The 12,500-nt window shown below is 31.6% G+C and overlaps 1 protein-coding gene across 1 annotated transcript in view; it reads left to right on the forward strand.

The window, feature by feature from the left end:
- Positions 1–12,500, forward strand: part of LOC145326695 (myosin light chain kinase family member 4-like) — a 39,038-nt gene that overhangs the window by 269 nt on the left and 26,269 nt on the right. The window contains exons 2-4 of the mRNA XM_080170061.1: positions 524–566; positions 1,182–1,290; positions 8,761–8,849. Of these exons, the coding sequence (XP_080026187.1) occupies positions 524–566; positions 1,182–1,290; positions 8,761–8,849 (241 nt within the window). The remainder of the gene's footprint in view (positions 1–523; positions 567–1,181; positions 1,291–8,760; positions 8,850–12,500) is intronic.

A 12,500-nucleotide genomic window follows, 5' to 3' on the forward strand; every position in this document is an offset into this window, starting at 1 on the left:
ATTTGGTGACCCTGGGGTGACGGGTTTTTCATAAAATTCACGGCCGGTTTTGGCCGGATCCGGCTCAAATTTTGCATGGAGTCATCCTTTGATATTCCCAACAGTTGATACTTGACCCAGCAAGATCCCAGAAAAGTGTGGTATATCTAGGCTAGGGGCCCGACTGTAAAGGGTTAAGGGATCTGAGGAAGGTTAATTAATTTGTCATAGGTTCTAGAACAAACGCAGAAGTCCCAAACGTCGGAGTGGACACTTTTAAGCTTTTTAAATGTCTGACCCCTGCGGGGGGCTTATTTGTACATTCATATCTTAACCTAAATTAATCTGTATAGAGATACTTAATTAGATTTATATTTTAACACTCCTGCGTTTGTCCTGGAACCCTTTTATATATATATATATAATCTTTTCCCGTATCTTGTAAATAAAATGTATAATGATTTGATTTTTTTTAATGCATATGATCATAAATATTTTGAAAAATCTTCTAATCTAGTTATTTTTATACTATTAATTATTTTAGTATGAACGAGGGGAACAAATATCCAACAGTGCTGAATCATCAGGTAATTTTATTGATAAACCTTACAGTAGAAACCTTTATTATATTAAAGATTCGCACCCTTTTTTTCTATTTTCAAAAACAAGGTTGACAACATCCATAAGTAGTGAAGTACAAATATAATGATTGGACAAACGGATAAGGTGAGTTATAGAGATGTTCAGAATTGATAAATTATGGAAAATCACTAAACCTAAATATATGAATAACTAAATATACAATTACAAACGTTTCAAGTAAGTTGTGTACTGGATGCAATTTTGAAGAAAAAAAACAGCAGTTTATCTTAAATAGCAGCCGCGTAAATATAATTTCATTAATAACGTTAAAGACTGGCAAAGTGAAATATAGAGTATCTTCGTAAATAAAAAAATATGGAATGGAAAAAAAACGAAGGCGGGTTTCGTCATATTTTCACAGTAGCTTTTGTTAGGTTATTTTAGGTTATATTTTTAAAATGTTAATGATTGGCTCGTCGCGCTTTGTTAGGAAATTGGCCCCTCAGGGTTAGAGCTCCGTCTAGGGGCAAGAAATATGAGAAAAGCTACTGAGAAAATACGACGAAACCTATTACTTCGTTTTTTCTATGATACAAAAAATTAACTAATATTTTTTTCAGTATTTGTGGTGCGCCAGAGAAACAGTACTGGAAAGAGTTCTCGTCCGTACGCAGCTAAATATCTAAAATCAAATGTGTCTGCTTCACAACGAGAGGCAGATATTCTCAGGTATAATATTTCCCGTCCATACGCAGCCAAATATTTAAAATCTCGTCCGTACGCTGCTAGTTATCTAAAATCTTGACCGTACGCTGCTAAATATCTAAAATCAAATGTTTCTGCCTCACAACGAAAGGCATGTATACTCAGGTATACTATTTCTTGTCCGTACGCAGCTAAATATCTAAAATCAAATGTATCTGCCTCACAACAAATGGCAGGTATACTCAGGTATACTAGTTGGTAATTATTTAGACAAAATTCTTAAATAGTTTTCAATAAAATGACAACTTAGGACCTTTTTTTGACTGTTAGCAATGGAAGAGGAACAAAGTTTAACTTAAGGATTTTTAAAAGCGAAGCTTTTCTTTAATTAGAGTTGGTCCGTCCGTCCGTACCTCCGTCCGAGACATATAGCTTTCATTCATTAATTTAGGAATGTGAGAATTTCCTCTCGATTTCAAACTTTGCACGATGATTCCTGTAGTAGTTAGGTACGATTTAGAAAGCGTAGCAACTCTATAATCATTACCAGAATGTCCATATGTCCATTTTAAACATGTTGTTTTTTCTACTTTTTTAACAAAAATTTTTTATGTGATCTAATTATCCTTAATATCTGATTTTTGAATATTGATTTCTGGGACAACAAAGAACAACATTATAAGCAAAGCAACTCTATTATCAAGTCCTAAATATGTAAGTATGTCCATAAACATTATCCAGTATCAAGCAGTTTTTTAACAAATTTACTTACAATTTTTATTTCGACTCTTATACTTTTATATTCTGATTATTCAGTTTAGACACTATACAAGTGTTAATGTCCGTTTGTCCTACCGTTTCAGTGCTTCGCTTTTATGGATGTTGTCATCCTTATTTCTTACACTTTATTCATTAAAACACTATTGTATACAAGAATAATAGCATCCATGCGAGCGAAGATTATAAATAAATTAAGATGGTGTAATCGTTTTTATAGCTTAAGGTTCTGTAAACCATAGTCAACAAATAGTACCATTTACCTAATGTTTTGTTATTTTAGCTAATTTTACAACAGCTTAACATTAGCAAAGCATTTGATGTAATTTACCAAGTTTTAAGCTAAAATGTTCATTATATTTAAATATATTCGGTTAAAAGATATATAATTTAAAAATGAACGATATCACAATAATAACAGATAGGGAAAGTAAATCTAAACTAAAAAAAGTATATTCAACTTATTTCATGAAACATCTTATTATTTAAAATAGTCAGGTTTTTTTGGTCTGAAGCTAAAGATATTTAATGTTTCAGATATAAGTTTTGGGATACTTTATGCTATTTATCTTGTCAATTTGAATACAGAGTCCCTAGATGCTAAAGGCAGAGCCACTAGTACAGTATATTATAAGTTTTAAATATTATTTAACTTTTAAATGTAAATATAATTTTAAAATTAGTAAATATAATTACACCCGAGATTTTTAAATAATAAATTAGCTGTAATTTCTGGGTATATTATTTTTTTTTTATTCTTAATCATTTTCTAATTGTAATTATTGTCTGACATGTACTATAATTTATTTTTCTGTAAACTTTTCCTAAATTGTGCATAGTATGATATTATATGGCTTCAATAAATACGTTGCTATGCTTTGCTGTTTTTTTTTTTAAAGAATAATATTCTAATTTATTTTACACTTAGCAATTTTTTAACGAAAATTTCAACAATAATAATTGAAGTTTAAATAGTTATTTCTCGCATCGTATTATAAACGGCTTTCCGCGGATATAGAATGTACAATTATAAGATTGAAACTAGTTTTTTTTAGCCCCGAGGTGCCGAAGGGGGGGGAGGGGGTTAAGACACCCTTCCTGAAAATAGTTTAAAACTTTGCCATGACCTATAGGAAGCTTCGCTGTAAAGGAGAACAATATCGGTTCAGTGGTTAGCGAGATCCTTCGGGACAGAAAAAAACCCTTACAACTTTATATAATAGGATAGTAAAAATTATAATTTATAGTATGTTTAACAATGTTTTCCTTTACCAACTTACATTAAGTAAATTAATTGATATTTCCATATATTATATGCTTACAATTATTTAGTATTTACTGCTTTTACTCAGGGAAGGGGGGGGGGGGCATTCTGGTGTTTTTTACACTATCCCCCAAAGTTTTAGATTAACCATTTCTTATTCATTAGCTTACCAACTTTGGGGACTTTAATTGAATGTGATTGGTCGAATGTCAAAACGTTTCAATTACTTATTGAAAAATATAGAAGGGGTAATTTTGTGTATCGCCATCGGGGACGTACATCTATTTATCGGCCAATGTCTTATCCCTCGAATTAACATTTACTGCTTTTATTAAAATGAATCAGGAAATCCAGCATTGACAAATTTACTTCAAAATATGGCAAGGTTGTTATTTATCCTATAATATAAAGAAGTATAATGTTTTTGCCTGTAGCGAAGGATCTCTCTCACTACTGAACCGATACGGTTCCTTTTAACAGTAAAGCTTCTTATAGGTCCTAGGAAGGTTTTAAACTATTTTTCAAGAGGGTGTCTTCACCCCCAAAAAATAATTTGTATAGCTCTTTTGAAACTCAAATTTAAAATAGAATGAGGTTGACTTTTCATTCTCCTACCAGTGCAGTGCCCCTAGAGGCTTCTAGGGGGCGTAGCCGCTAGTAATTATTATATAATTATTATAGACTTATGTTTTTTCCTATTTTAATTTAAAGACAGATAAAAATTGCATTTTGTAAAAAATCAAGACAAAAAGTACATGTCAATGTAAATATTATTATAAATACTAATGGTTTGCCCCTAGCACCAAGGGCTCTGTATTAAAAGATTGAAAAAATCGCCTAAAACTACCTCTAGTAGAATCTAAAAAAAGCCTAAATCAATCCTCTAACCAATATTAAGCTTCCCCAAATATGTAGAACTCAATCAGTTCAGTAATTATTACAATTTTAAGTTTCATACAAAAAAACTAATAGGATATTTTTGTTATTTTTCTCATACTTGTATACTTGAATATTTCAAAAAAACGTTCTAAAATAATAGTTATTTTTCGCATCGTATTATAAACAGCTTTCCGCGGATATAGAATGTACAATTATAAGATTAAAACCATTTTTTTAGCCCCGATGTGCCGAAGGCACCGGCTAAAAAAACTGGTTTTAATCTTATGATTGTACATTTTTTTATTCGTAGAAAGCTGGATATAATACGATGCAAGACATAGTTTTTTCGTATGGATGAGAACCGGTTCCTATCCACCGGATTCAAATGAATACGAGAAAAATTGTTATATCTTAATTCTTGATAAAAATGCAGGGAAAGAAACTTGTTGTTAAAACTTGACAATTTTTGGGACTTTAATTTAATTCTAATTGGTTGGTTTATTAATTGGAGTGTCTAAACGTTTTAACAACTTATTGTTAATTACAGAATAGATAATTTTGTGTATCATCACTGGGGATGTACATAAATTTATCGGTATTATCTTATCCCTTTATATCCATGTAAAACTGTATTTATCCACTGCGCCAAATCCTTAGCAAGTTTGTGAACAGGGAGATGAATTAGAAAAAAGAAATAGGAACTATTCGGAACATTTTAAGAGCAGAGACGTCCAAGATTTTTATTTTCAGACGTGGGGTTAAGGGTGAAATCAGGGGCTTCAAAGGTTTTTAAGGGGGTTATCTAATGATTTTTAAAAAAATGAGTGGGGGTAAGAGGTAAACTCCCTTTTATAACCCACCTTGTAAGTTATTGTGGAAGTAAGAATTTTTGGAGGAGTGTAATCAAAAATGTAATAAGTAATTAAATTTTTAAGAAAATTAAATCAGCAATATGTTCCAATTTTACCTTTTAAGACTGTCATTTTTATGCTACTTAATTCGTTTTTTTTTATTTTTGATAATAATTGTCTGTAACTGTATGGAAGCTGCCTCATAAGAAAAGCAAACACAAAACTTAAGCCCTAACACACAAACACATATAAACGAGAGGATCTACAGATTAGACCATGTTCAAATACATATAACTGACGGACCATAGGGCAGGGCTTGACAGCCCACGCTATCCGCCTGCAACCTCATCAGCGAAATCTACCTTTTTCATTTTTTTTAACCCTTACAGATCGGGAGGGGGGGGGGGGCTCCAAGAGCCCTCCCCTCTAGTTTTTTCAATCTCATTTTTTTTGTAGGTAAGATGGAGAGCTGTAACTTCATGACTTTTTAAGTTTAGTAATTATACGTCGGCATGAGTTGATTTTATTAGGATATCTGGTCTGTGTCGGTCGTTGTGTCCGGTCAAAGTCGGTTGGGTAGCAAAAAATAGAAAAAAATTCTAAAAAATCTTAATTTCTACATTATGACTTTTGTGTATAAGGTAAAAACCTAAAATTTTTTTGGTGAATACTTAGATATCAATGACCTTCTGAGAAAAGTGGTGTTATGACCGTTTGACCGCTCCCTGACCGACTTTATGACCGATTTTTGTCTGTCTTTTACTACAGACATATATCATGAATATCGTGGCTTCTATTACAGCTAGAGACCTATAATTTTTTTTGGTAAATCCTTGAGCAATAATAAACAGATAAAAATAATAATTTGCGCCGCCAACCGCCGTTTTACCGCCGTAACCGCCGAAAATGGCGGTTTCCGTTATTTGCCGTTTTTCGGCGATGATCAGAAAAAGTATTTATATTTTTGTTATTAAAAATAAAAGTTCGTCCTAAAATTTGGTCATCCTAGCTGCAAAATTGGCTGCTCTACAGCTGTTTTAAAATTTAGCGGCTGGCCGCTAAAAAGCAGCTAAGGAGCGGTCTGACTGCTATGACTAGAAAAAGTAATTTTCTCTAAAAATACACATGAACCACCAGAAAAAATTTTACGTCTTTATCTGTACCAAGAGCCGAGATAGAGGGGGGGGGGCTCTTGGAGCCCCCCCCCCCCCCCCGATCTATTAAGGTGGGAATTGGGGCCCAATCTGTAAGGGTTAAAATCAGCTGGAAGTCTGAACCCCAACCAAAAGTGGCAATTCCCATTTTCCAAAAAATGTTGAAAACACGAGTTTTAATTTGATGCTTAGGCTCTGCCATTGGGTACAAAAATAAAATTATTAAAGGTCACAAATTTAAGTATTATATACACTATACCTTGGTCCTTGACAAAAAGGTAAGCTCATGGCATTCGTTTAGGATTAATAATTGGTTTAAATTGATCTAAAAAGTTTTTTTTGCATCTTTAATCAGAAGGCCGAGTTTGTAAAACTTACAAATCATACCGTTTTAAAATTTTATTTAGGTCTAAACAAAACTAATTACATAATAGCATTTATATTATTAAGTCAGGTTTTATAACTTAATCATGACAAAATCTTTTATACACAAAATGCATAAAAAAATCTTACAAAAAACTCAACATACAAAAAAATGTTTCTACATGTTATCCTTTTATAAAAGTAACATGATCTTTGTCTGTCCACCTCTACCGAAGGATTTCGCTATCCGCTGAACCGATATGGTTTTTCTTTACAGTGTAGCTTCTCATAGTTCCTGGGAAGGTTTATAGTTTTTTTGGTGGAGGGTACCACCAACCTTCCCAAACCCTCTCAAGTATTTTTCCTTTTTCTTTTTGAAACTCAAATAATCAAGGATGACAACATCCATAAAAGCGAAGCTCCAAATCGGTAGGGCAAACAAACATTAGCAAAGTGTCAGAACTGAATAATCAGAATGTAAATGTATAACATTCGAAGCAAATTTAGAAGTAAATGTGTTGAAAAACTGCCTATATGCAGGATATTTTTAAGGACATACATACATGTTTAGTACTTGATTATAGATATGCTTCGCTTTTAACATTGTACTTTGTTATCCAAGGAATCAGTATTTAAAAAATCAGATCAATTGGATTATTTTATCACGTACAAATTTGTTGTTGAAAAAGTAAAAAATCAATAAATTTAAAAAGTACGTACGGACATTCTGGATACGTTTATAGAGTTTCTATGCTTTCTAAATCGTACCTGACTACTTCAGAAATCACCAGGCAAAGTTTGAAATCGAAAGAATAATTCTATCATGCCTAAATTAACGAAAAAAGCTATCTGTTACGTACGGACGGACGGACCGACCCTAATTATAGAAAAGCTTTTCTTTTAAGAACATTGTAAGACGATGCTTTAAATAAACTGCGTATTTCTGTGTCCTGAGAAAATATGTTCAAAAGCAGTAAGGACGAAGCCCAATCTGTCCCACTTTTGAGCAAGACGAAGAAAAAGGGAAGGGGGAGGGAAGAAAATCTCTTTAAAAGAGATGGGAGAAAAGAAATCGTCTTGCTCAAAAGTAGGACAGATTGGGCTTCGTCGCAGTAAGGGAGAAAACATTTGGCTTTTTATCTCACTAGTCCCCAAAGTTTTACAATAATGTTTTCTGATTTGTTTGCTTAACAACTTTGGGGACTTTTATTAATTTAAATAGTAGGTTTATCAAATTGAGTTTCCAGACGTTTAACTATTAATTGTAATCTACAGAAGGGGTAATTTTTATATCATTAGGGATGTACATCAAGTTATCGGCTTTTGTCTTATCCCTTTAGATCCCTGTAGCCATTACTCTTTGTATTTTACCTCCCAGAGAAAGTTTTTGCATAAGTAGATAGAAATTACGATGGTCGAACATACCAACTAAAAAACGAGCTTAAAACATAGCTCAATGATTCTGCAAAAAAAGCATATCTTTCTTTATAATTTTAATTTATACAAACGTAACCAAAACATAACAATAATGGCCTGAAATTAATTTTTATGTTTAAATAACAATCAAATATATTTTTTTCTCTTCAATTAAGACACTATAAAGTTTTGATGGGTATTAGAATTTGTATGATTCGTTAACATGATAATTATTCATGATTTAATAAATGTTATTTTTTGGTGAAATACAGCAACACTAAAAATTACTACTTTCTTCTTTTCTCCACTTCATTCATATTATATGCACATATCTTAGGGGTGCAGGGATAGACACATGGAAAATATAATTCAGGGCTCGGTAGTCGCGCGTTGGCTTGGGTTTTCGGTCACTTGGGAGGCTAACATAATTGGTTTTAATCTTAAAATTTTTCATTTTAATATCTGCGGAAAGAATACGATGCGATAAATAACATATATTTTTTTCATCTGTACACAATACATATTATCTTTGCATAAACCCTTAAAATAGTATATTGAACTGAGCCATGTCATGTAGTAAGATATTTGGATATCAGTAAATTTGAGACATTTTATGATATTTAAAAGAACTATTAAACCATTTTGTAAAAATAACCTAATTATCTTGTAAAAATCTTTCAGAACATTGCGAAGGCATGAAACTTTTATTAAAATTAAAGAAAAAACGTTGTTTTAAAACTCAAATGTGACTTTTTATGAAAAGCAAACTAATAAATATTTCTTTTTTTAGACGGTTAAAAGATGGGCCCAATTTGTTACAACTTTATGAAGTGTTCCATTGTGAATTTCATGTGATATTAGTTACAGAGTACCTTGCAGGTAATACACTTGGAGATGCGATCCCCAATTTTCAAATTCTTTGAACGTACGAATAAGACCTTTACAGAAATGCTTTGCATCCAGACTATCTACCTATGTTTGATATAAGGTTAACACTATATAAGAGTAGAATCTAAATATTTGATTGACGTGCCCCAGTAATTATCAAGTAAAACTCAGGCACGAGACACAATTACTTTAGCTAGGCCCAAGGCATTATTTGTATCCTTTTATGCATTCATAGGCCTATCTTTACCAATATAATACCATATATGGGTAATGCTAGCCTAATCATGGTAAATTGTATGTGATTCATTACTATTATATGTTTATTAAAGACATTATGTTTATTGTTAAAGTAATCATGTAACCATTTAGTACAAGTATGTATGCCTACAACCATGCCTGATTTACGTCACAAGTTAACATACAGACATTTTATTAAACAGACAAACGCTTAGATCCTTATTATAAGTTGATGTTATAGCATGCACCTCTTAAAATAAGTTAGTTATTTATTGACTCTCCTACCATCAAGTTCTTCTGGCTTTAAAAAGGTAATGACTTAGTTGTTTGGCATGCATTGTAGTTGAAATTTAGGACCCTCAGTACTTAGCATGAATTGAGCTTAGGCCTTATGTTAGAATTCTAACACTTAGCACAATTCAATGCTTGGGACTTAGGGCAATTTTCTGTCCTACACTACTTATGATTTCAACACTTATCCTGTAAATATTTTCATACTTAACTTATTCACTTGTAATGTAAATACACTTTATAAAAACATTTTCCTTCCTTAGTACTTAATATACTTATATAATTCCGATCGAATATCAAAACCAACCATTTATTCTTAGATTAAAGCAATATAATACTTCGCGTGGGTCTTTTGTTGAGCTATTTCTCAACGCAAATGTAAAGCAATCATTTGTGGGGATTTTAATCTTGATCTTCTTTCCTTTAATTCTCATAATCACACTGCTGAGTTTATTGATATGTTGTTTTCAGCTGGCTTTTTGCAACTTATTTCTAACCCAACAAGAGTATCCAGCCATAATAATCTTAATTCAGCAACCTTAATTGATCACATTTGGACTAATGATGTTAAAGACCAAATGGTGGCTGGAATAATCACCACCTATTTAAGTGATAATTTCTCAACTTTTCACATTATTAAAACAAACAAATATCAGCCAACCCCAAAAGTAATTTCAAGTCGAGATTTCTCTGAAAATAATATTGCAAATTTCAAAGAAAAATTAACTAACTTACCTTTTACTGAAGTCTATAACCATAATAACCCTACAGATAGCTATGAAACTTTTCAGAAAATATTTAAGGAAGCATTTGATCAGAACTTTCCATTGAAAGAAATTCGTTTTAATAAAAACTATCACATGATAGAACCCTGGATGACCAGGGGGATTCTTAGGTCTAGGGCTAGAAAATTTCAGTTACAGTCTCAGCTTTCAAAAAATCCGTCGGAAGTGAATAAAGAATTGTATAGAAAATATAAAAATGCTTACAACAAAGTTTTAAAAACAGCAAAAAAAGTATATTACAGCAATCTTCTTTTAGCTAACCAGGGAAACCTTAAAAAAAATTGGCAGATTATAAAACAAGTCGCTGGGCTTAAGTCAAAAAAAAATTTCTCAACTGAAAAACTTGTAATAGATGGTACTGATATTATTGGTGAAAACAACATGGGTCAAGCATTTAATAGGCACTTTTCAAATATTGCACATAATATTAGGCAAACTATCAATCCTACTGACAGGCCACCTGATAGTTATCTTGAAGAATCTGAATTTTTATTTAACATTCCACATATTACACCAGCTAACATTATTGAAATTGTCAATAATTTTGAAAGTAAAAAGTCTGTTGATTATTTTGGAGTATCCTCCTTCTTGTTAAAACAAATTATTACACCAATTCTAGATTCATTGTGTTTTATTTTCAATCAATCTTTAGAATCTGGAAATGTACCAGATCAATTTAAAATGGCAATAAATAACTGCTGTATTTAAAAATGGCGGTGATATTTTTAATTTAAATGACTATAGGCCAATTTCACTTCTTTTAATCTTTTCTAAAATATTAGAAAAATACATTGCTAACCACTTGCAAGATTATTTGTCTGAAAATAATTTGATTAATGAATTTCAGTTTGGCTTTCAAGCTAAAAATTCTACATTTCATCCTATGATACACTTACTAAATCATGTGAGTAAAGCTATGAATAAAAAAGAATAAACAATTGGCATCTTTTGTGACATTAGAAAAGCATTTGATTGCGTGCCTAAACAGACACTTTTAATGAAACTTCGTAAATTTGGTATTCATGGTAATATGCTTAGTTGGTTTGAGTCCTATCTTTCCAATCGAACTCAATTTGTAAGGCTTGGGCTATTTGACTCTGAACCATTAGAAGTAGATAGTGGTGTGCCTCAAGGTAGCATTTTAGGACCAATCTTGTTCTTGATATTTTTTAATGATCTTCCAAAGTCAACATTACTTAAACTTCTCCTTTTTTGTGATGACACAACAATCTTAGCCACGGAAAAAAACCTTAATGATCTTATTTCGTTTGTTAACACTGAACTTCAAAATATGGTTCAGAGCCAATCAGATGTGTTTACATCCCAACAAAACCAAATTTACAATATTTTCCCCATCCCCATCCCTTATACCGTGGAATGAAATTAACCTTTACTTTGATGAAAATGATCCCAATACACTGAATCTAAATCCATTACTTAAACATAAAATTGACTTTGTAAACCATGAAAGTGAAATCCCCGCAATCAAGTTTTTGGGCATTTACCTAGATCCAGCCCTAAATTTTAAGTTTCATATAAAAGAATTAAACAAAAAACTATCTAAATCTCTCTTTTGCTTAAGGAAATGTCAAAGCCTTTTAACAGAAAGTGCTATGAAATCTTTGTATTTTTCTATTTTTCACTGCCATTTGGTTTATGGAATTCAAATATATACTTGTGCATCGCCTTCAATTCTTAATGCCATCAAAATAAAGCAAAAAATGGCTGTAAGATGTATAAAACAAGCAACATATTATAGTCACTCTGGTCCGATCTTTAAAAATCTTCAAATTCTACCTTTTGACTCTTTGTGTATCTTTTTTAAACTTAAGATTATGTATGAATACAAAAACAATCTGTTGCCTAGGTCTTTTAACAACATGTGGCCCCGTAGGGGTGATTTAATTGCCAATTATAATCTTAGAAATGATGATAATCTAACTATACCTGCTTCTCGCATTTCTCTAGTTGAAAGACTACCTTACTGTTCCTTACCAACTCTATGGAATAATTTTGATGATATTGACAACATAAGAAATAGTTTGACTAAAAAGCAATTTATAAGCAAGCTTAAAAAGTGCCTACTAAATAGAATTGTAACCACATGTAATAGAATTTTATGCCGCTCATGTCTTTTGAGAAATTTAAATTAAGTAATAGCTTTAACTCCATACTTCATCTATTATCAATTTTATTTTTAAAAAATATTTTAATATCTAATGTTCTAGTCCTCTCACATACACCCTTCCTCACTCCCTCATTTTCACATTGGAATGAAATATAATCCTTTTAGTTAATTTCTGTTGTTGTTTCATATTCCTATTTTATT

Source organism: Acartia tonsa, chromosome 8, assembly GCF_053477335.1.
Source record: "Acartia tonsa isolate MP-2025a chromosome 8, ASM5347733v1, whole genome shotgun sequence".
NCBI classification, from domain to species: domain Eukaryota; kingdom Metazoa; phylum Arthropoda; class Copepoda; order Calanoida; family Acartiidae; genus Acartia; species Acartia tonsa.